The sequence below is a fragment of the Penicillium waksmanii genome (assembly GCF_028829765.1).
Source record: "Penicillium waksmanii strain IBT 27052 chromosome Unknown utg000002l:1.0-3326099.0:1.0-3328782.0, whole genome shotgun sequence".
Lineage (NCBI taxonomy): Eukaryota > Fungi > Ascomycota > Eurotiomycetes > Eurotiales > Aspergillaceae > Penicillium > Penicillium waksmanii.
This window is the reverse complement of record NW_026643249.1, coordinates 1,897,106-1,919,580: the sequence shown is the minus strand read 5'-3', so window position 1 is coordinate 1,919,580 and position 22,475 is coordinate 1,897,106. Positions and strand designations below refer to the sequence as shown.

General features: G+C 49.7%; 10 protein-coding genes across 10 annotated transcripts; 4 read left to right on the top strand and 6 right to left on the bottom strand.

Annotated features, from left to right (window-relative positions):
• Positions 1-330: 330 nt before the first annotated feature.
• N7481_002404 (carboxylesterase/lipase family protein) lies at positions 331-2,240 on the top strand (the record flags this gene model as incomplete). Its single annotated transcript, XM_057261623.1, has 5 exons — positions 331-626; positions 689-980; positions 1,035-1,226; positions 1,276-1,480; positions 1,540-2,240. 5 exons carry the CDS (start codon positions 331-333, stop codon positions 2,238-2,240), a joined length of 1,686 nt encoding a protein of 561 aa, XP_057126555.1.
• Positions 2,241-3,114: 874 nt separating this feature from the next.
• On the top strand, positions 3,115-4,380 carry N7481_002403 (glycoside hydrolase family 7 protein; the record flags this gene model as incomplete). The annotated part of the gene is made up of 1 exon (XM_057261622.1): positions 3,115-4,380. One exon carries the CDS (start codon positions 3,115-3,117, stop codon positions 4,378-4,380), a length of 1,266 nt encoding a protein of 421 aa, XP_057126554.1.
• Positions 4,381-4,688: 308 nt separating this feature from the next.
• Positions 4,689-6,053, bottom strand: N7481_002402 (uncharacterized protein; the record flags this gene model as incomplete). The annotated part of the gene is made up of 1 exon (XM_057261621.1): positions 4,689-6,053. One exon carries the CDS (start codon positions 6,051-6,053, stop codon positions 4,689-4,691), a length of 1,365 nt encoding a protein of 454 aa, XP_057126553.1.
• Positions 6,054-7,028: 975 nt separating this feature from the next.
• N7481_002401 (oxidase ustYa family protein) lies at positions 7,029-8,103 on the top strand (the record flags this gene model as incomplete). Its single annotated transcript, XM_057261620.1, has 5 exons — positions 7,029-7,269; positions 7,329-7,460; positions 7,519-7,649; positions 7,695-7,794; positions 7,862-8,103. 5 exons carry the CDS (start codon positions 7,029-7,031, stop codon positions 8,101-8,103), a joined length of 846 nt encoding a protein of 281 aa, XP_057126552.1.
• A 611-nt stretch (positions 8,104-8,714) lies between these two features.
• N7481_002400 (zinc-binding alcohol dehydrogenase family protein) lies at positions 8,715-9,737 on the bottom strand (the record flags this gene model as incomplete). The annotated part of the gene is made up of 1 exon (XM_057261619.1): positions 8,715-9,737. The coding sequence occupies one exon, from the start codon at positions 9,735-9,737 to the stop codon at positions 8,715-8,717; it is 1,023 nt and encodes a 340-aa protein (XP_057126551.1).
• A 403-nt stretch (positions 9,738-10,140) lies between these two features.
• N7481_002399 (GNAT family N-acetyltransferase) lies at positions 10,141-10,770 on the bottom strand (the record flags this gene model as incomplete). The annotated part of the gene is made up of 1 exon (XM_057261618.1): positions 10,141-10,770. One exon carries the CDS (start codon positions 10,768-10,770, stop codon positions 10,141-10,143), a length of 630 nt encoding a protein of 209 aa, XP_057126550.1.
• Positions 10,771-11,599: 829 nt separating this feature from the next.
• On the top strand, positions 11,600-12,965 carry N7481_002398 (Tm-1-like ATP-binding domain-containing protein; the record flags this gene model as incomplete). The annotated part of the gene is made up of 2 exons (XM_057261617.1): positions 11,600-11,908; positions 11,970-12,965. 2 exons carry the CDS (start codon positions 11,600-11,602, stop codon positions 12,963-12,965), a joined length of 1,305 nt encoding a protein of 434 aa, XP_057126549.1.
• Positions 12,966-13,511: 546 nt separating this feature from the next.
• N7481_002397 (adenosylhomocysteinase) lies at positions 13,512-15,014 on the bottom strand (the record flags this gene model as incomplete). The annotated part of the gene is made up of 3 exons (XM_057261616.1): positions 13,512-14,686; positions 14,745-14,877; positions 14,976-15,014. The coding sequence occupies 3 exons, from the start codon at positions 15,012-15,014 to the stop codon at positions 13,512-13,514; spliced, it is 1,347 nt and encodes a 448-aa protein (XP_057126548.1).
• A 594-nt stretch (positions 15,015-15,608) lies between these two features.
• N7481_002396 (uncharacterized protein) lies at positions 15,609-17,645 on the bottom strand (the record flags this gene model as incomplete). Its single annotated transcript, XM_057261615.1, is given in 4 exon segments — positions 15,609-16,137; positions 16,151-17,163; positions 17,175-17,203; positions 17,303-17,645. The coding sequence occupies 4 exon segments, from the start codon at positions 17,643-17,645 to the stop codon at positions 15,609-15,611; spliced, it is 1,914 nt and encodes a 637-aa protein (XP_057126547.1).
• Positions 17,646-19,508: 1,863 nt separating this feature from the next.
• N7481_002395 (C2H2-type zinc finger protein) lies at positions 19,509-20,473 on the bottom strand (the record flags this gene model as incomplete). The annotated part of the gene is made up of 2 exons (XM_057261614.1): positions 19,509-20,378; positions 20,441-20,473. 2 exons carry the CDS (start codon positions 20,471-20,473, stop codon positions 19,509-19,511), a joined length of 903 nt encoding a protein of 300 aa, XP_057126546.1.
• Between the last annotated feature and the right edge of the window lie 2,002 nt (positions 20,474-22,475).

Genomic DNA, 22,475 nt, shown 5'->3' with positions numbered 1-22,475 from the left:
GCGTGAAGCTTTGATTGGTAGAGCATACGAACTACCAAAATAGGACTAGACCCGCATAATTTCCAGTGAGTCGTTTAGTTTCCTGTGCTTACCTATAGCTTTCTTCGACGTGAATAGATACGGAAGGATCTGCGGTCCAGATGTTCCTCTGGGGCCAAATTGTGGGTATACTGTCAGCCTCCGGGCTCTTTTGGGTAGGTAGTGCGACTGTTGCGGAAGCCAACAGGAGAAAGCAACATGTAGGATGTCTATATAAAGGTCTGTTGCTAGCACAACAAGATATGCTCTCCCATCCCTCATCACAAGCGTCGGTCTCAAGAATCGGCCATAATGAAGCTGACTTTTCCTTTTACTCTTTATAGTTTTTTGGGTACAGTCCTGGCCTCGCCATCGGTTAAAATCGAGGCTGGCACTCTCCAAGGCGCAAAGTGCGGCGATGGAAAAGATGCAGTTTATTACAAAGGCATTCCATTTGCTGAACCGCCGATCGGGAACCTACGATTCGAACCGCCCAAAACCTATACCAAGTCGTATTCCAATGGAATATTGAATGCGACTACCAACGCTCCAACTTGCGTTCAATTTGGAGATGATATGGTACCATCTGGAAAGAAGTCTGAAGATTGGTATGCCGTTTTGTGACCGTTGACCAAGAATATACTGCTAATAAAATGCCGCACATCTGCAGTCTTTATCTGAATGTTTGGACTCCTGCTACAGCCACGAAAGACTCAAAGCTACCCGTCAAAGTTTGGGTTTACGGTGGATCAGACACAAGTGGTGGAATAGGTTACCCATTATATGATGGTTGCAACATGGCGAATGATGGCTCAATACTTGTTTCAATCAACTATAGACTCGGTCCGCTCGGCTTCATGGCACTTAACACTGCGGGAATCTATGGGAACCAAGGAATCCAAGACGTCCTGCTGGGGTTAGAGTGGGTTCAGAAAAGCATTGCGTCCTTTGGTGGTGACCCGGTAAGTCTATTGACTAAAACAGGTCTTCCTAACAAATGGCTTACCCCTAGGTAGAAAAAGGTCCTTCTCTTTGGGCAGTCAGCTGGCGCTACGGATGTATTTACTATTGCTACACTTTCCCAAGCACCTTCGCTCTTCAAAAGTGTTATCGCGGAATCGATCGCTCTGCCTTCATTGGTTTCAAACCTCACTCTGCAAAAGACTAGTGCATCAGTCGCACAGGTTCTTAAGTGCGATCTCAATGACGTGAGTTGAATATTTCCCAATTCCGACATATACACTAATCGCTCAATAGAAATCGTGTCTACAATCCAAATCTATCGAGGACATTCAAAGTGCAGTGACATCCGATCCTTATATGTACAAAGGACTTGGCACACTAAATGGGACAAGTGTTCCTAACGGCAAAACACCGAAGTTCTGGCCTTATGTTGACGGTACTATCATCAAAGAGAATCCTCTTAATCGTGGCGCACAAGTTCCCGCAATCATTGGATACAGTAAGCACTTCCCCTGGCATAAAAATATAAGATAAACTGCTAATCCTATTTGAATCAAGACCAACAAGAGGGAATGATGGATACCCTGACCAAGTATAACTCTGCCGCAGCTGTCAAAGCTCTTAATGCAACTGATTACAAGACATTCCTCCAAGGGAACTTCGGCTCTGCTTCTCGGATAATCGAGAAGTACTATCCGTTGTCTGCATTCATCGCCGCTGCGGGATCAACCGAATTTGGAGTACTCGAAGCTATAGCAACAGTTCTGACCGACTCTGAATTCAAATTCGCAGGATATCAGAGCGCCAGGAGTTCCGCTCGCAATAATGTGCCGGTATGGGTGTACGAATTTACCCACAATTCGACTTGCGCATGGTTACCGACAATGCCCTCGGCATTTCTCAAATATTTCGGCGCTGCTCACACTGCCGAAATTCCCTATGTCTTCGGCAACCTGGACTTTGATTTCCCCGCCAATAACAGTACTTGCAATGGGACAAACGCCGAATGGGATCTTAGCAAGAAGATGACGAGTTTGTGGACCGCAATGGCAGAGAATGCCAAACCGGCAATTGAAGGTGTCAAGTGGCCTGAATTCCAAATTACAAGAAATGGATCTCAAACACCAGGAATGATATTCGATAACTCAACTTCATCTGGTTATATTGACTTTCAAGTCTGCCAATTGTGGGATCAGATTGGTGACACGATAAACTTGAGCAATGCGACAAGCAGTGGTACCCCCCCTCAGCAGCAGTAGCAGCAGCAATACTAAACACACGGCATCACCGACTAGTGGCATCGCAGCTGCCCCTACCAAATCTGGTAATTCGGCCATTTTGGAAGTGCCTGTGGTGTTGTTAGCTATACTGACCTGTTTCAACCTGGTGGTTTGAGTGGATATGACGGTTTTTGCAGTAATGCTAATGCGATGAGAATCGCGTGAACAGCAGGACAGCCTAAATAATTACAATAAAGGAATACAACTACATGAGAGTATTAAGTAGCAATAGCCAAGCTTGTCTACTACAAAAATGCTGAAAGAGCTTTCAGGGAAGAAAGCATCAATAGCATTCAGGGCTATCCCTTTGACTGTCCTTCTGCAAATAATGAATCAAAGGGTAAACTGAATCAGTGGCAATTCACGCACCATTTCTTCACTTTATCGGACTCTTGGCTATCAGAAGAAGGAAAGTAAGACAACACCGTGTTCAAGATTCACAAAGGCTCTAGGGTAAAATACTTCAACCGAAATTGCCGTGAAGAATCGCGTCGACTGGCGGCTAAATTCTTCAGGGGATCGCGGGAAAGGCGGGGAAGTAAACAGACCCTTGAAACTGGCATTCCACCCTTCATCACCCTGAGACACTTGTTTCCGGACCATCGGGCCGCAAAAAAGGAAAGGAGCTCCAATCTTTTCTCTGATTTGTGGCCTTTGAATCCCCGTCATTCAGGCTTAATGCGCCTTCTCCGTCTACTTGAAACCAACTACCGTCCCGGCTGAAGAAATGCGCGACGCCGGGCAATTTCACTGAGAAGGACTATCAACAAAGTATTTATTCTCGGAATTCCTTCAAAATCTGCTGTCTCTCACGACAAACAATATCTAGCGAAACGCAGTATTGTTTTCCATGATGACGCGAATGCTCTTGGCTGCAGTCGTGGCCTTGATTCCACTTGCGACAGCGCAGCGCATCGGCTCAATCCCCGAAATTCACCCTCAGCTCCAGACATGGAAATGCTCTACGAAAAATGGATGCGTCAAACACAGCACTTCTGTCGTTCTTGATGCGCTTTCCCACCCACTTCATGCCGTAGGCAACGCCAGCATCTCATGCGGAACCGGGGACGGTGGTTTAAGCAAAGAGCTCTGCGCAACTAAAGAGTCATGCGCCAAGAACTGTGTCTTGGACGGCGTCGATTATGCTTCCCATGGTGTTGAAACCAAAGGCGACAGTTTAATTCTCCATCAGTACAAGAAGTCGAATGGAGTTGTTTCCGCCGTTTCGCCGCGTGTGTATCTGCTAGATGAGTCTGGCAAGAATTACGACATGCTGCAGCTACTAAACCAAGAGATCAGTTTTGACGTTGAGCTTTCATCACTTGTTTGTGGCATGAATGGCGCACTTTATCTTTCAGAGATGTTGCAGTCTGGTGGGCGGAATAAGCTCAACCCCGCGGGTGCTCAATATGGTACTGGCTACTGCGACGCACAATGTGGATCAAGCCCATGGATTAATGGCGTCGCCAATGTTGACTCTCTCGGCGCGTGCTGCAATGAAATGGATCTATGGGAGGCAAACGCTCGCTCCACTGCTCTAACCCCTCACGCTTGCAATGTGACCCGGTTGTTCGCGTGTGATGGCGATGACTGCGGCAGCAGTGGAGTTTGTGATAAGTCTGGATGTGGATATAACCCCTATGCCCTCGGCGACAAAGACTATTATGGTTACGACATGACGGTAGACACCAAGAAGGGTTTTACCGTTGTCACCCAGTTCATAACTGACGACCACACACCGCGGGGAAATTTGTCGGAAATCCGACGTCTCTATGTGCAGAATGGAAAAGTAATCCACAATGCAGTCGCAGAGGTCTCGGGCAGCGAAGTGGATTCAATTACCGAAGGCCTTTGTGAGAACTCCGCCAGCTACTTCCAGAAGATGGGCGGCCTGAAGCAGATGGGGAACGCACTCCGCAGGGGCATGGTTCTGATCTTCAGTATCTGGAATGACTCTGGTCAGTTTATGAGCTGGTTAGACAGTGGCAACGCTGGTCCTTGCAATAGCACCGAAGGCAATCCTGCACTGATTCAAGCACAGCATCCTGAAACTTCGGTGACATTTTCCAATATTCGTTGGGGAGATATTGGATCTACTTATCCCCACAAGAAGAATTGAGTGGGTATCGAAGACGTTCGGTTCAAGTGAAACGCTATTCTTCATTTCTTTAGCTAGCTCTAACTAGGTAAAATTCGCCACCAACATCAACTTGCGTCGCCATCAAACTTCGTCAGCATCAAGGAGTGTATACAGTTCGTGTGCTCATATCAAATCATCAAATGCATCAATATCAAAGTCATCGCAATCTTGTTCAAATTTTCCCAGTGCAGTCTGAGATTCAAGTTAGTCATGCACAATAGCAATGCGAGGCAGGGGTTTTCACATACCTTTATCATCCACTGGCAATGCAAGCGGGTAGTAGTTGTTTACTCCTTGTTGGTAGAAGTAGCAAGTTCCTTGTTCTCAACGTTCTTGTAGTCGGTGTTTGCCACCGGAGCAGTAGTAGGGGTGACAGTGTTGTCCTTGTCGTTGAGGTTGACCTTCTTGTTGTCGTAGTTGGTGTTGTCAATGGGAGAGTTGCGATTCCAAACACGAGGAGTGGGAGTAGCGCTGGTGCGGTCCCAATCACTGCGGCAGCTCCAGCCAGATCGGTCTGAGCGATCGTTGCCTTCACACTTGTCATAGCCGGATCCAGTGTTGTAGTTATAGCTGTCATCGTTGTTGTAGTTGTTGTTGTTGTTGCGGTTGCGGCAGTTCCAGTCGTTACGGTCGCAGTCACGGTCCCAGTTGTTGTTGTTGTTGTTGTTCCAGTTGGTGAAGGGCCAGATGCGACGAGTGAGGATGTTTGAAACGACATTCTCAGCAACACGGCGATCTTCGGCATTGTTGTAGCGACCATCCTCATAGCCATCCTCATAGCGGTCATTATCACGGTCATTGTCATAGTAGTCAGGATTATAGTGACGAGGGACATGGGGAATTCCAGCGGCATTGTTTGCACCAGCATTGACACCAGCGAGATTTCCGTGGCCGGCAGCAGCATTCAGAGGGTTGGAGGCCTGGGCCTGATTCAGAAGGTTGGGGTTGGCAGCCAGGTTGGTGGTGGAAGTTGGCTCGAAACCACGCTTCTGGTTGTTGTGCCAAACACCGTTGGCATCAGTCCAGCCACCCTGTTGGTTGTTGGAGTGCCACTGTCCCTGAGCACCAGTCCAACCGCCCTGGTTGTTGTTGTTGGTTGCGTGCCACTGGCCATTGGCATCAGTCCAGCCTCCTTGCTGGTTGTTGGCGTGCCATTGACCATTCGCATCAGTCCAGCCGCCATCGTCGTTATTGTTATCGTAGGGCCAAGTGCGGGCGTGGATGCCAGTGCCAGGAATACCAACACGAGGGGTGCCAAAGTGGGTGCCGTGGTTGTGAAGAGCAGCAGAATCAGCAATATCTTGACCAGGAATCCAGCGTCGTTGCCAGCGGCCAGCCTCGGTGTTGCGACCATCCTGGTTGTATTGACCATTCTGGTTGTATTGGCCGTTCCGGTTGTATTGGCCGTTCTGATTGTATTGACCATTCTGGTTCTGGCCATTGCGCCACTGCTCATTCTGGTAACCGTTCTCGTAGCCAGCTTGACCAACGTTGTTGGCAATGAAGTTGCCTTGGCCATCGTAGTGACCCTTGCGATATTGACCACTGGGGTCCCAAACACCACCCTGGTCATTGGGGTCGACTGGAAGGGCAAGAGCCGTGAAAGGCGAGACGGCCAGGAGAAGAAGGCCGTTGATCAAAGTGTAGCGCATTTTGAAGGTCGTCTCTTAGTACGTTGGAGGTTTCGGGTTTTTCTTTTGTCTGAAGAATTCTCTCTTGATCTTTTGAGCTAGAGAGATGGGTGATTTGCTTTGAGATAGAGAACTGATTTGACCGTCGAATGTCCTCGTATTTATATTCGATCTGAGAGAGCTCCAAGCCTTGGAATTACGTATTCGAACGTAGCTTTTGCTGAGCTCCAATGGCCACTAATGGCAATGTCTGAGCTCGCCGTGTATCCCCATCATTGACTTTTGCCGGGATTCGGTGTTCGCTGCAAGGGACCCCAGGATGAACGTGCAGTGGGTGATCGTTCTGCCTTGCGGGGATGAGAATCGGGCAATTGACGGTCTGCGCAATGACTTCAGAGATCCATTGAAGCCAGATCAGTATGAGCGAATAAGATAATTCCCAGCGTTGTGTGTCTTACCGAGTATACCTTTTGGCTATTGCATGATGAACCTCGCATGAAGCTACACAAAATAGCGTGTCGGGAGTGTCGATCGTCCCCGAAGGGGCTTAATTACATTCCAGTGATGATCCGGGGTCCGGGAGCCGCAGGTAATCGCATGAGCAATGTATCCTGACAAGAGTTGTTCAGGACTCCGCGTTTGTCTCGCTTGACGTTGATGGGGTGATTGATGTGACGCCAGCCTCCCTCCCTGCGCAGTCTGGCGCCCATGCACCACGCTTTTGAAGTGCTCATGGGACCAGCAAAACGTGTAAGACATGCAGAGGTCATTACGTCAGAATAATCTAGATGGCTCGGTAGTATGAAGAGTCGAGAATGGTAAAGCTGAGCTGCCCAAGTAAACCATGTGCAGCTTGCACCTGGACTTGCGGTCTGCTCGGACCTAAGCGGTAGGTTAGGGGCGCTGCGGTATTTTTTCAGATTCAATTTAGCAATATAGTATCTTTTCTCCCTTTCATCTTTGCCCCGCCAGTTTTGTTTATACTCAACCCGCAAGATGTTTATTGACAAGTCTCCAGATCTTCGTCCACCGGATTACGAGTCGAGTGAACACCTTCTCGCTGAGGAAGAGGGGATCTTGTGGACAGAGGACGACGATTCTGACGTCTACGTCTCAATTACGACCATTCTTCTTCAATTGACAGCTTTGGCTATAGTTTTCCTAATCGGAGCTTTATTCGGGTTCTTCTGGCGAGCTGATTTGGATGGTCTATGTGGGAGGCATGTTTCTCGATATTGTGAGAGAGAAGCCTGTCAGTCCGCTTCAATCAAATACAGTAAAGCTTACAATCTTCAGCCCCTATTGTGAAAGATCTTGATGTTAAATACAATCTGGAATCATTCAATGGATCTCTTCTGAAAGAATCCATATTTCGACAAGATGCAAGCCCGGAAGTCGATGCAGCCTGGGATTCTCTGGGTGTCAACTGTGTGTCATTGCTCCCTGGCAAGAACAAATAACTGTCCTGTATCTAATCTCGTCACAGATCGTGGTATTCGCGTTCCCGCCGCAGATGCAGAGGAGTCTGGTCTTGCAGTTGATCAGGTTAGAATTAAGGATAAATATGGCGGGGGCTTTCCAGCGGAAGTAGAAGGCTTCCACCATTTACATTGCCTGGTGGGTATCTTTGATCTCACAATGTCGTCGCTAACCTAATTTTAGAACGTTCTTCGCCAATCACTCTACTATAACTATGATTATTATCATAGCATGGGTGAGGGTGTGCTCGGCAACAACACCTACATCGCACGGCGCCAGGTTTGTGAGTTTACAAATACATTTAGCAAGTAGATTCACACAAGCTAACTTCTCCCTCTCACTCTCTTCAGCTTACTGTCTTGATATTATTCGGCAACAACTTATGTGTACCGTCGACACCGGTGTGGTCGGCCAGGTCTGGATCTACCCGGAAAACCCAGAGCCCTATCTAGATTTCGAAACACATCACAAATGCAAAAATTTCGAAGATATCCGTCAATGGGTGGAGAAGAATCAATTGCCTGAGAAGCCTCCCTGGGATTTCTTGGTGCACCCTGGTCCCGGTGATCGGCTCTACAAAGAAATGTCCTGAAAACCGTTTGATGAAGGAATGCTTCGCTATGAGTATGATATATGAGATAATGATTCCGTTCGATTTTCAGACCAGCACCCATTACCCTTTCGAACACTGAGTACTTGGCAATCAGTGCTGTGAATTTGAAGTATTATCCAATATGTGACGCAAAAATAAAGCGTAGAGGTCATCTTTCAAGGGTAGTAGTCTATAGACAAGACACATAACTATACTTTAGTAGCCCAGAAATATCATATGGAATATAGTCCATTTTTTTTCATTTCACTTGCCAATTTTGTTCAAACTCAACCCACAAGATGTTTGTGGACAGTCTCCGGATCTACATCCGCCGGATTACGAGTCAAGTGAGCACCTGAAGTATAATCGCGGCTCAGGTCGTTTGGGCCACTCGTGGGTCGTGACGAGGGTTAGTTTCAACCTTAGGCAAGGTCATTGTATGATCTCAACATGACGTTAATTAAGATAGACAATTCGATCGAAAACCTTGGAAACTGCCGGTATATATCCCGAGGTCTTCAATTGAATCTAGAGTCGTAGTATACTAGTAGGTAATAAGAAGCTACTACGGTTTCCAATATATTTTCCAACACCTGGGCAAATTTCGGACTTCAATCGCCAACGACGACGACCTTTTTCGCCGAAACACCCTTTCTAAGCATATCAAGTCCCTCTTGGATTCCCTCCAGTCCCTTCTGCTCAACAACAACCGGTTCCGGTGCAATCAAGTACTTCTTCTGAAACAGGGCCTGTGGCAAGAACTTCTCCCAAATCTCCAAGATATCGTCATGCTCATCCCCAAACACCATTTTCGCCCTCACACCTTCAGGAACCAACCCCTCCGCCAACGGCGTCGTCGTCACAACAAATATATCCCCGTCAGTCTTGTCCGCAACATCCAAACATGGTTTGACAGAGCTCTCCGCCCCAGCAGCTTGGAAAATACCAGAACAAACACTTTTATTCAAGGCAGCCACAATATCCGCAACAACATTCTCACTCGTATAATCGAATAGTTGGCTAGCCCCGAGCTTCGCCAGATACTCAAAATTCCGCGGCGACGCAGTCGCATAAACCTCCACCCCAGCCGCACGCGCAAGTTGAATCGCATTCATCCCAACAGCCGACGCACCACCCCAAATCAACACCGACTTCCCCGAACTTCCCGGCTCAATATCAAGACCTGGTTTTGGTAGCGCTAGGAATTTGCTGTTGAATAGCGCATGCGAGGCGGTGGTGAAGCAAAGAGGGAAAACAACGCCATCACTGAATTTCATATACTCGGGAATAAGGCATGCGAAACTCGCCTCAGCTACGACGTACTCCTGAAACCCGCCCATATGTGCGCCTCGGACGGCACCCTGTGCGAAGGCTAGGACAAGGTCGTTGGCTTTGAACCGGGTCACGGAGTTGCCTGTCTCGATGACAGTGCCGCTGATATCTTCGCCTAGGATTAAAGGATATTTTACGAATGGTAAGGCTGTATCTTGAAGCATGTAGTCGCATGGGTTGATAGCCCAGGCAGATGGTTTGATAAGAATTTGGGTAGGAGATAGGTTTGTTGGGTAGGGTGTTGGTCGGATGGTCAGAGTCTTCCCTGCTGCATCTTGCCAGGCCGCGCGATTGGTGGGCATCGTGGTTATTTGAGATATTTCACTGATTGTAGATGAATCAATGGAATAATTTATTGATTGGGTCTGGTCAACTGAGTGGCCGAGAGCTTTTATAGGGGCAATATGGGCGTAATCTATATTTCAACTTCGGACGAATTGGTCCGTTATTACGAGGCTTTTTCTCAGTCTAAAATACAGCGATAGCTTGAGTTTACTGTGTGCCCGGGTGTTTGAACACAAAAGCACCTGGCCAGACAACCTAACAAGTGGATAATTTGGGGTTTAGAGAAGGAAGCCCGTCTAACTCCGACAGTAAAGCCCGATAATCTCCGGAGGGATCTAGTGATTCAGTATTGTTGCGTAGACACGGACGAGCCCAGCGCGTTGTGCGTCGACTAGACAGAAATATTATATAGAAAGGCGCTCATTCTGGGGAGGTTGGTTCCGCAAGTCCGTAAACTACCAGGTCATCGCCCATCTCAGGCAAGGCATATACAGCGCTCTTCTTCCCTCCAAAAACTTGCAACTCTGCGGTCCCCTTGAAGTCCATCCCAATTTTTTGTAGAACCTTACGACTACGTCGATTTGACGGGTCGCAGAATCCAAACGCAGCCTCGATCCCACGATCAGTACGCGCCCATTCGAGGAGCCCCTTTGCTGCTTCCGCAGCGTATCCCTTGCCACTGTGCTCGGGCAGAACAGCAAATCCAATGTCTGGGGCCAAAAAGTGCGGGTCTGGGGGTGCACCTTTCATGAGCGACACGGTGCCTATGGCAGAAACGAGAGCATTTTCTCCTTCCTTCAGTGATACCAGAAACATGCCATATTGATTGACCGAATATTGCTGCACAACACGCTGTCGGATGAAATTTAACGCTTTTTCAGAAGTGGAGATGGATGTGCGACCGCAGGAATTGATGAAGTCTTCTGTATTCCAGAGTTGGACTAGAAATTCCGCGTGTGTTTGATTAGCGGGGTCGAAAGGGATGATGCGTAGTCGCGAGGTGGAGATGTGGAAGCCCGGCGGGAATGGGGGTGCGGATTCGGAGGCCATGATGATTTGGAAGGGTGAACGGAATTTCAGGCACTTTGTATACCAGGATAATATCGTCCTTTTCTCACCATTTATTAACGGAGTAGACTAGTGGCTTGTCTCGATTATGAGTCAACTGCTGACGCGCGGGGGTTAGCCAATCTTGACCAGCGAGGATAGCAAGGCATTCCAAGCTTGACACACTGTACTAGTAGATATGATTGCAGATTCATTCAAATACCGCGACCACAATAGTTCTGGGGTCACCAGTAGGAAGCTACTCTGTTGCCCACGTATTTTGGAGCGGATATCCATTTGCGACCTGAATGCCCAGGTTGGAAACCAGAATTCTGAGTCAACATTTGAACTTTCCTTGTACTACTAGTATCACTGCCAACTTCAAATTGAAATGTTACTATTTATGTGGGCAGAGGAAGATATTTAAGTTCCGGTGTCAAAAATTCGAAGCCAGGCGACAGACATGACTGGGAATTTCCAGGGGTCACTATCAAGAAAAGGTTGGAAATGTGAACACTAATAAAAAGCTGGCTGTTTCCAACCTTAGGTTAGGAATAAATCGGCTCAAACCATGGTGCCATACAAATTTATTCAAGTTGAAGCGTGAAAGCACTTGAACACTTAACGAATGCCCCACCATCTGCAACCACAGGTCAGCTGCAGCAAACAAGACATCGTCACATTACGTATCTTCCAACCCCTTACCACTCAGGCAACTCCCAACTTCCAACTTGATCTAAGCTACCACACAGTCCGAAAAGAAAAATCCAACAACTCGCGGTAACAAAACCGCCCAAAAATACCATCCCAAAGCCCCCGATCAACACTCAAAATGACATCAACACCAACAATCCTCCTCCTAGGAACATGCGACACCAAACTCCCCGAACTCCTCTACACAAAATCAGCCATCCTCGCCCAAGGACCAAACAATGTCCTAATACTAGACATCGGCCGAATCCCCTCTTCCTCCTCGGAAGTAGATATCAAACAATCCGACCTCCTCGGCGCCCCACTCCTACACCATGATGTCAAACAAACAACTACCCCGCCACCACTGCCACCGACATCGGGAAAATCAAAATCAAAAGAAATAAACACCCTCGATCGCGATAGCTATATCAAAACCCTAACGCCCTACGTAGCAGGGTATATCTCCAGACTGAATGCAAACCGGCAAATTCACGCCGTTCTCGCTATAGGGGGGATCGTGCGGCACGGCGCTCGCTACCGGCGCCCTGCGCGATGGGTTACCGGTTGGATTTCCGAAGTTGATGGTTTCGACCATGGCATCTGGGGATGTTGGGCCTTATATTGGGGAAACTGATATCGCGATGATGTATAGTGTTGTTGATATCGCGGGTCGGAATCGAGTTTTGGATATGGTGTTGCGGAATGCGGCCGGTGCTATTGCTGGGATGGGACGTGTTTGCTACTGTCAGCAGATTAAACAGCAGGAGGCTGCGAGTATCGAGATCGAGGGTGAAGATAACTCGGAAGCTACTAGTACTGTGAGGATCGGGATTTCCATGTTTGGCGTCACGACACCTGCTGTTACTATTGCTCGAAAGCATCTCGAGTCTATACTGCCCGGTTGTGAGGTGTATGTTTTTCATGCAACCGGGTCTGGGGGTCGAGCTATGGAGAGACTTATATCTGAGGGGCAGCTGGATGCTGTTTTGGATTTGACGACTACTGAGATTGCGGATGAGGTTGTGGGCGGAGTACTGAGTGCTGGGCCGGACAGACTGGTTGCTGCGACGAAGAGAGATATACCGCGGGTGGTTAGTGTTGGTGCCTGTGACATGGTCAATTTTGGCACCTTTGATTCGATTCCGGAGAAATTTGCGAATGAAAGACTCGGAGCGCAGCGGGTGTTTCATCGGCATAATCCGACTGTTACGCTTATGCGGACTACTGTGGAGGAATGTCGGGATATTGCGAGGGTTATCGCGAGGAATATTCGGGATTCTTCGCGGACAAAGGTCTTGCTGCCGATTGGGGGTGTGAGTATGGTTGATATTCCTGGACAGCCGTTTTGGAATCCGGATGTTGATGAAGATTTCTTCTCTACTCTTGAAGAGGAACTGTCTGACAGTGGGATAGAGATTGTGAAGGATGGGCGTGATATTAATCACCCGGAGCTTGCGAAACTTGCAGCGGAGATGTTGAGAGATTTGATAAAAGTCTCGAGATAGATAGTAAGTGCAGTGGGAGTATAAGCATAGAAGGCACCCATCCATGGAGCTGGAACCTCTGGGACATTACTGGTCTATTAGTACTGCAGTATTGCAAAGGGCTGCTATTCAACAGGGCCATTTACCATAACGGAACACTTTAGCAAATTCTACATCTACTGAGTCTACAAGAAGCTCAAAGTTGGTGCTCAGATTATATTTAACTGTGCAGCCACGATCTGACCGACGATAGGGCCAGCAGGACTAAGGTATCAATAAGAAAAAATCCCATCCGTACGCGCAGTGTTGAATGCAAGACCTAACCCAGGTCGACCCACGCCAGTAAACAGAAGAACATCGCACCCCCATGTGGAGACAACTTTTTATGCCGTTGAAGGACAACCACTTTTGAGTTCTAAGTTGATAGAGAACCCGAATGCCAATCGTAACATCGTCGAAAATTCATGTTGAAAGTCTATTCAAAGAAAAGAAAAGGAAACTCATATGTCGGACGCAATTGGAAAAAAAGGTGAAATATTATGAGTTAATGTCATGAACGACTTCCGCTTAGTAGCGGTAGAGGTCAGCCTTGTAGGGACCGGCGACCTCGAGGCCAAGGTACTCAGCCTGGACGGGGGTGAGCTCGGTGAGCTTGACGTTGACGTGGGCCAAGTGGGAGCGAGCGACCTCCTCGTCGAGCTGCTTGGGCAGAACGTAGACACCGACGTCCTTCTTGCCACCAGCGCCGAACTCGACGTACTTCTTGCCGAAAGCAGCGTCCTCGGCCTTGAACAGAGCGATCTGGGCAAGGACCTGGTTGGAGAAGGAGCAGGACATGACGAAGGAAGAGTGACCGGTGGCACAGCCCAGGTTGACCAGGCGACCCTCAGCCAGGAGAATGATGTTCTTGCCGTTCAGGAGGTAGCGGTCAACCTGGGGCTTGATGTTCTGCACGGACTGAGAGTTGGCCTTGAGCCAGGCAACGTCGATCTCAATGTCGAAGTGACCAATGTTGCAGACAATGGCGTCGTTGCGCATGGCCTCGAAGTGGCGGCCAACGAGGATGTCACGGCAACCAGTGGTGGTGACGAAGATCTGACCGATCTTGGCAGCCTCCTCCATGGTGGTGACCTCGTAACCCTGGACGGCGGCCTGGAGAGCGTTGATGGGGTCGACCTCAGTAACAAGGACGCGGGCACCCATGGAGTGCAGAGCCTGGGCGCAACCCTTACCGACATCACCGTAACCGGCGACGACACCGATCTTACCGGCGATCATAACATCAGTGGCACGCTTGATACCGTCGATGAGGGACTCACGGCAACCGTACAGGTTGTCGAACTTGGACTTGGTGACACAGTCGTTCACGTTGATGGCGGGGACCTTGAGCTTGCCGTCCTTGAGCATGCGGTACAGGTGGTGGACACCGGTGGTGGTCTCCTCGGAGACACCGAAGCAGTCCTTGAGCATGTCGGCGTGCTTGGCGTGGACGAGGGAGGTCAGGTCACCACCGTCGTCAAGAATGAGGTTGAGCTTCTTGTCATCCTTGAAGGCGTGGAGCTGCTGCTCGAGGCACCACTGGTACTCCTCCTCGGTCTCACCCTTCCAGGCGAAGACAGGGACACCGGCGGCAGCAATGGCAGCGGCGGCGTGGTCCTGAGTGGAGAAGATGTTGCAGGAAGTCCAGGTGACCTCAGCACCGAGAGCAGTGAGGGTCTCGATGAGGACAGCGGTCTGGATGGCTAGGAGTGGGTCAGGATGGGATCGTACGAGGTCGGAATTGGCGGGGGGAAGACATACTCATGTGCAGGCAACCGGCGATACGGGCACCAGCGAGGGGCTGGTCAGGGCCGTACTTCTCACGGATAGCCATGAGACCGGGCATCTCGACCTCGGAGAGCTCGATCTCCCGACGACCGAAAGCGGCCAGGGACTAAGGAGAGGAAATATTAGCCATTGAAGGGGTAATAAGCTGGCATAAGCTTGAAGCTGGAGGTAGTAAGCCTTGGGGAGGGGAGGAGGGGCACATACGATGTCAGCGACCTTGAACTTCTGAGCGGGGGCAGACATGATGAATTGAATAAAACTGGAAGATGTTAGGATTGAATATGGAAGAGAAATTTCAGGGGAAAACCAACCAAAAAGTAGGGGATGAAGAGGGGAAAAGGAAAGGAGGAGTCGAGCAGAGAAGAGGAGCAAAGAGGGGCACCGAAAAGTCAAGTGGCTGACTCAGCGAGTCAGGGCCCCGCGCTGCCCCACGTGAGCCCCACGTGATTTTCGGCAAGCGTGGCTGCCGAGTGGGGCACGCAGTAGACAGCATAGTATAGTGTAGAGTATAGATACACTGGATCGTATACTACAGTAGAGCACACAGTGGAGTATAGATACACGGAATACTCTATTACTCTATGGTATGGAGTACCTTGTGGAAGATAGATACCTTGGTGGTAGACACCTTGATAGATTGTAGCATCAGAAATCAGAGCTTCCATGCTCATCAGAACTATCTAAATGTAACAGAAAAACCAAGGACAGATGGAAAAGTAAAAAGTGAATGGAAACGTTAATACAAATAAAGTAACAATCCAAACATAGGAGCCCTCAAAGTATCCTATCCTGTCCACCCATCCGTCATAAATCATAACTTCATCACTAGAAACAACCTTAATAAGAAATCGCCGGCGCATCCATCGTAGCTCCATACGGATTTCCATCATGATAAGAGAAACCTCCATTCCCATGTCCACCATACCCATCATGAGCCCCCGCATCCTCAATCTCATCCGGCCAGCGATGATAAGAAGGAAGCGAGTTACTCCGATTGCGCTTAAGTTCACGCCTCATCGCCCTGCGAACACACTCCTGCTGGAAATTATTGGTCTCCTTGCGCTTCTCATTGACCTCCTTCCACTCGCCGTAGGCACCCTTAAGACCCAGCGCCGCAAGGCCAATACTCGCGGCATCCAGGGCATTCGCTTTCATGCGCTGCTTGCGTGCTTCCTCGGCTGAAATCTCACCACTCTTCAGTTGGGCCATGCGCTCCTTGCGCTTATTCACGGATCCGTACACGCTGTGGCCGGCATGGATCGTTGCCACGGTCGCCAGGCCTGATGTTAGCAGCATGTCCCGCTTCATCTTCTTTCGGGTCTTTTTCTCATCACTACTGTCGCCTAAGTCAGAATCACTCTCGGAGCTGGAGGATCCACCGCGTGCGGTGGTTGCTGTTTTTCCGTTTGTTCCACCGCTGCGTGGGGGTTGGGGGGGTTCTGCCGCCGTTCAAGGAACGCGTTCGACCTACATCTCTCGAGCCTTTGCTTCGTCGCGAATACCCCCTGCCATACTCTGTGTCTGAATCTGAATCTGAATAGCCGCCGTAGCGGGAGTCTCGATCTCTGTCTCTGTCTCGGTTGTCGCGGTCATGGCGATGACGGCGGTCTCGGCGATCTGATCGATCGTCTCTGTCTCTGCTTCTGCTCCTGTCTCTGCTGCCGCGATCTTTGCCCTCGTCAAGGCCAAGGGCTGCAATACCCTTGTTGATGTAGTCCGAGACACTCTTGCTGCGTTTCTTGGATCCACGACGGTCATCATCGCTATCACGGTCACGACTATCGTCTCGGCCACGGGGTTTCGATCGCGAACGAGAAACTCGATTGTAGATCTCCTTCCCGGCTGCAGCTAGTGCACCCGTTGCGGCGAGGTTTTTAAGACCGCTACCCGCAGAGGACCGACCACGACCATCTCGATCGCGAGATTTGGATGAGCCGCCATTAATGAAGTGACTAGTAGCCATACCGGCGAGAGTTGACTCGATGACATGACGCGTGCCGTGCTTTTTTGGATCTTTGTCGACAAGTCCGTCGGTACCGGCTGCAGTGACAGCTGCAGTCAAAACACGCTTGCCCTTGGCTCCGGACCATTCACCAGGATCCTTGCGAGATCGGAAGGCCTCTGCCGCACCGGCGGTCAGAGCTGCACGAGCAGCCTGCATCATGCGCTGTTCGCTTTTGTCACGCTTGCTGCCGTGGCGGTCACGGCTGCGACTACGAGAGGATGATGAATAGCGACCATGGCGAGAGTACGAGCGGCCTCGATCACGACCGTGGTGACGATCACGGTCACGGTCACTGCGGGAACTGACTTTGGAAGCAGCGCCGAGACCGAGGGCACCTAGGCAGCGTCGCCGATAGATTTGCGGCGACTGTGACGAGGGGGCGAGCGACTGGAGGAAACAGAATCATATCTGGAGCGACGAGGAGGAGCTGTTGAAGGCAAAATGTGAGTATTCAGCACAAAGCATAAAACACAAAGCAGGGGTTCCATCTCAAACGGTAAGAGGAGACGGAAAGGAGGCAACTTACGACGATCATCATAACGCCGGGACTTTTGCGGGCGTGAACGACGATGATATCCGCTATCGTAGTATGGATCACCGCTTACAGAAGACGCACGGCGCACATTTTCGTAAACAGGTCGGCGCGGGCGGCGGGCTTCATAACTGCGCTCATAGACATAGTCCCGTCCAGGAGGGAAATCGCGAGGGATTTCTTCGATCGAGCCATTATCCCGGTAAGAGGGATATGCGTCTCTTTCGACCCTTGCATCTCGGCCCCGTGGATGGTTGTCAAAATAATCTGCTGCAGTACCGCCGCCGCGGGCGCGGTCGCGGGGTGCGCTGTAGCGACGATCGTCGTAGTACGACATCGTTGGGTGTGGGATTTGACGAGACAGAAACAATCAGAGAAAAAGAAGAAAAAAAAAGTCGAGTTTTTGGTGAATCTTGTAGATCACAAATAAAGATGAGATGGAGAGAAAGAGAGAGAGAGAGAAGAGAGAGAACGGGTCGAGGATTCAGAAACAGAAAGCGCCCAGAGGAGGCGGGGCAGGTGGCGTGACGTCGTTGGACGAGGTGGACTCGAGAGCGGGTTGAACGTGCAAGTGAAAGTGAAAGTGAAAGTGAAAGGGTTGGGAGGCGGTGCTAGCTGAGGCTGACTGAGGCTGAGGCTGAGGCTGGTGAGTGTGAGAGTCACCAGGGTGTAGGCATATTTATTACTAGTAAAAGGAGAAAAAGTACCAGGGGAAGAAATTCTGGACTTGGAGGTCCTGCGCCCATCATCTCTTGATATACTAATATACTAATAGTCTGGATCCTCTTCTCCCCTCCATATGACGTCGTGCCAGCCTCCTCCTTAGGTTAAGGGTGTTTTACCCCCTTCCAATATGCCAGTGCCCAAATGTTCTGGAATCAGTGCTCGGTTCTCGGATGCTGCCATGGCCCTGTCGATTTTGCTTAATGGTTGCGCCCGACGTCATGCTGCAGATCGGCGACCAAGGCAGTGACAGTGACAGCCCTACCCCAACACGCTTAGTTGGTTTTCTGATTTAACGCCATCATGACCGGCTTAGACCGCCACTGTGGAAGTGGTGGTGCCATAGTTAGCTGTACACCTGTACATGTGGCTGATGCTGATGTTTGTTGATGTTGAGTGCTTCCAAGGATCAATTCCGGGGTTTCCCTCCATTTCCATGGCTCTGCTCGGCTGGTCCCGCCATGGTTCATTGTTCCCTCTATCCTTTACCCTTTACATACTCTTCATTTTCATCTTTACTCTTTTTCTTTCTACTGTTCGCCCTCGCTATTTTTCATCGCTAACCTCTGCCTATCTCTCTACCCCGAGGCCCAGAAGCTTCCCTCCCCCGCTTCTCTCTACAATTTCTTCGTGGCAAAATATTGTTGCTTGGTGCAGCCAGAGCTGGTCGCACACGGTCATTCCATTCATGGAAATCCTTGCTAATTCCTATACAAAATAATATACGTCACCCAACGAGACAAATCACCCTGCAGGCCTCCCGCAGGGAAGCGCATGATGCCCTTTCCGACATGACACAGGCAGGCAAACCACAACAGTACAACCAAGGTACAACAACAGTGCACAACGTACAGATCACATAATCATAGGAGCTTCATCGTTCCCGGATATGCTAACCGAACTGTCTGGACTCTGGACTCTGGACTCTGAACTTTGGACCCCTCTCCCCCAGATTTGCAATCATCTGACGGGTAACGAAGTGTCTCTTTGCCATTCCATTTGCAAAGCGCTCATGGGCTTATGAAGTAGGGGAGCGTTTGGTACAACAAAGTGCCCTTCCCTTCAAAGGATGATGACACAGGAAATGAAAAAGAAATGAAAAGCGATAAAAGAGCAAAACGCTTCGGAAGCAGACAGCGTAACCACACTGCGCAGCAGTGAGTGTATCAGGACACACGTGACCTGACAAGGTCAACGCAAAGAGAAAAAGGGAAAGGAAAAGAAAAGAAGAAGAGTAGCAAGAAGACAACATGAGAATAAATCAACCAGGATAAAAACTTGAACAAATACAAAAGCAAATGCAGAAAAATGGCAAGTAAAACACAACAACGTGGGGTATCCATATGCGGGCCATGAGAGAGATGAGATGAGATGAGATAGAAAGAATACATCGACGGTAACCAGCGAATATACCGACATCCAAGAAAGAAAAAGGAAAAAGAGACACAGAGAGACGTTCTGTTTTTGGACTTTTCAATCAGGATTGATGCTGATTTAATCGAGCGCCCGGCGGAGGCATCACACTAGCATTGCTAGCATCAGTGGACTGACTGACAGTCCGATTATGCGCAGAGGTATAGCCAGACTCAGGTCTCGACACAGCGGCCCAGCGCGGGTCTGCCTCCGGCTCGGACGTCGAGCGCATTTCATCCGAATGCGTGCGGTGCGTACGAATGTGTTGCTTCATGTTATCCTTGCGGGTAAAGGCCTTGTTGCAAATCGGACAATGCACACTCTTCTCGCCCGTGTGCTTCTTCCCATGACGTGCTGCATGCCCGGATGTTGTGAATGTAGCAGAGCACCCGTGGCTGGCCGCGTAAGGACATGGATATTTATTCTTTGGCCCTGTGCCTCGTGTCCCTCCGGATGATGATGACTTCGCCTCTGCCCCGGATGTTGACTGGATTTCTGGCGGCGTGCGAGGCGCCACTGGGCCCCTTGATGGAAATCGATAGGCATCGCGTCGCGAATCTTGTCGGGCATATGGGTGGTAGGCGGATGAAGGGGCGTGGCTTGTCAGATATTCATAGGCGGATCCGTCAGATGAGCCCGGGGAGGTGGGTTGTATGGGTTCCATAATTGTGTGGCGAGTACTCCGTGGTGATGCTGTTGGTGATGCTGATGAGGCATGAGAATGATGGTTGTATTGAGCCTCGCCAGCGAGCGGGGGAAGTTGTTCTGGCTGAGAATTCAATGATGGCGAGGGTTGGCTGGATGTATGTCTGGGGTTGGACCGGACGGCAAACGACGGGTGGTCATCATTATTCAAGATTGATACAATGTTCGTGCTGCAACTGGAATCCTCCTCAACGCCCCGATGTGAGTTGACCGAGGCTGGAAATGTATACTAAATTAACGACAGATGGTTAGTTTTTCAATATTCTCAATAAGACTCCTCGCCAGCGGGACCTGGACAAAAGCCAAATAGACCCAGAAGGCCATCCGATCTCGACCAGAGTGGTGGTCGATAGAAAGAGGAGAAAAATCAAAGAAGAACGGGGAGGGAGGAGGGGGAGGGAGACGGCAGAGAGCACAGAGGACAAGAGTCTAGGAGCAAAACTTCCGTTCCCTGGGGTCTGTTGCTGGCATCCCTCCTTCTTCATCTCCTCTGCATAGGCTGGAGATGACGTACAGATGGTTCTCGAAAGATGTTTGGCCTCTGCGTCGTATAACACATCGACAACATTAGGTCCGCCGCTGCTGGCAAGACGCACAATGTCGGGTTTTAATTTGTATCTCGTACCGTTGACCTTGGTCAGGACAAACTAGCGAGCAAGTCGGCTAGTGATCAAGACGGAATACTGTCGCTATGAGATATCTTCCCCGATCAACTCTTTTCGCACGGGCGACGTTGGGGCGAGTTAGCGCAAGCAGGGTCTTGAACCCCGGGCGTTCGACCTTGCTGGAGGAACAAAATAATCCTGAGAGACTTTGGTTCCCTTTTTGTTCTTTTCTTGCGTCTACCTGGTTCGACGTGGGGAACACAATTCTCAACGGCAGTTGCAAACCGGCCTGGCGATATTGCAGGGGTAGCCGGGATCTAAGATCGTCAAACCACGAACAAGTCCCGTTCTTCCAAGGAAGGTCTTTTGATCAAGCTAGAAGTGCAGATGAGTAGCCTGGAGTGGAAAGCTACTTTTTAATGAGGGAGCGAAGTAGCCACTGATTGTGGTGGATGTGCCGATACGAGATAAGCCAGGTGGGTTGGTCCAGTAACAGGAGGAGGGGGTGGAAAGAGATTCGTAACAAGCCGGCAGGATGGTGGAAGCAGGCAAAGGAACAGAAGTAGTAAAATAGAGGATGGGAGATCAAAACGATGAGGAATACAAAGTCAAGAAGTAGAGATAAGTCGTCGAGAAGAAGATGGAGAAGTAAAAATAAGAAAAGAAAATAAAAGAAATCAAAAATAAAATCCGCGGCTTGCGTATCTCAGGAACTCATCATACTAAATAGGACAAGGCCAAGCTTCAAGGGTCTCTACGAGGCTCTCCCCAGTCCAGGTACGAGTTCAATACAGTACGGAGAACTAGAAATGATACAGTAAGGGACCCCTAATCCACCACGAAACCCACCCCTGGAACTACGGTGGTTTCTGTGAAGACCCGTTTTCCAGGCTCCGTTTCTTCCGGCCCGCCCCATCGACCCTGGCGGGGACAGTCGTCAGCCAAAAAGATCTGCTCGCTATTTAGGCCTTCTATGGCTAGAAGCTAGCAGCTAGCTTTCTGGTTTGTGCGTTGGATTTAATTTCAAGTTTAATTATGTTTCCCTCTTTCCCATTTCCTCTGTGCTGTATGCACTTATCGAACGGTCTCTTCCAATCCGACCCATTCCACTCCGGCTCCGCCCTAGATTATTGCCAACCCAACTAGGGCTTCGGTTGGCCCAAGCGATGCTCCACTGAGGGTGGTGCAGGGCATATCGGTAGAACTATGGAGATGTTTGATAATCGGGATAAGGCTCATAACCAGTCCATAGACCCTGAAACCCAGAAATTTTGCCTCCAAGAAACCTGCTCGGTACGGACTAGAGTTTACCCTGGAAAGGGGGGGCCCCTAGACCCTCATTGGCATGAGCCGGGAAATCCGGATCGTGTATCAGTATCAGTATTCTATTCGGTACGGAGTACGGAGTATATTCAAACGGTATACTGTACATACACTTTCAATTGAGCCGTGTGGCTCGTTACAGTAGATCGCGAACAAGGCGAGAGCCACTGGAGTCTGGGGACATACGTAAGATGTTACGCTCATCACTACGCCGCTTCGGGAGATCATGACCGGCTCCGAGGGTCAGTGGAGCGAGTGCCACAGCGTGTGTCCATGCTTGCGAATCAGTGGCAGCTAGCCCGAAATCTGGTACACGGTACATCGTACATCGTACACGGAACACGGTACACGGTACCCGTAACTCCGTACTCCATCCTGGTAAGAACAAGTACGTTCCC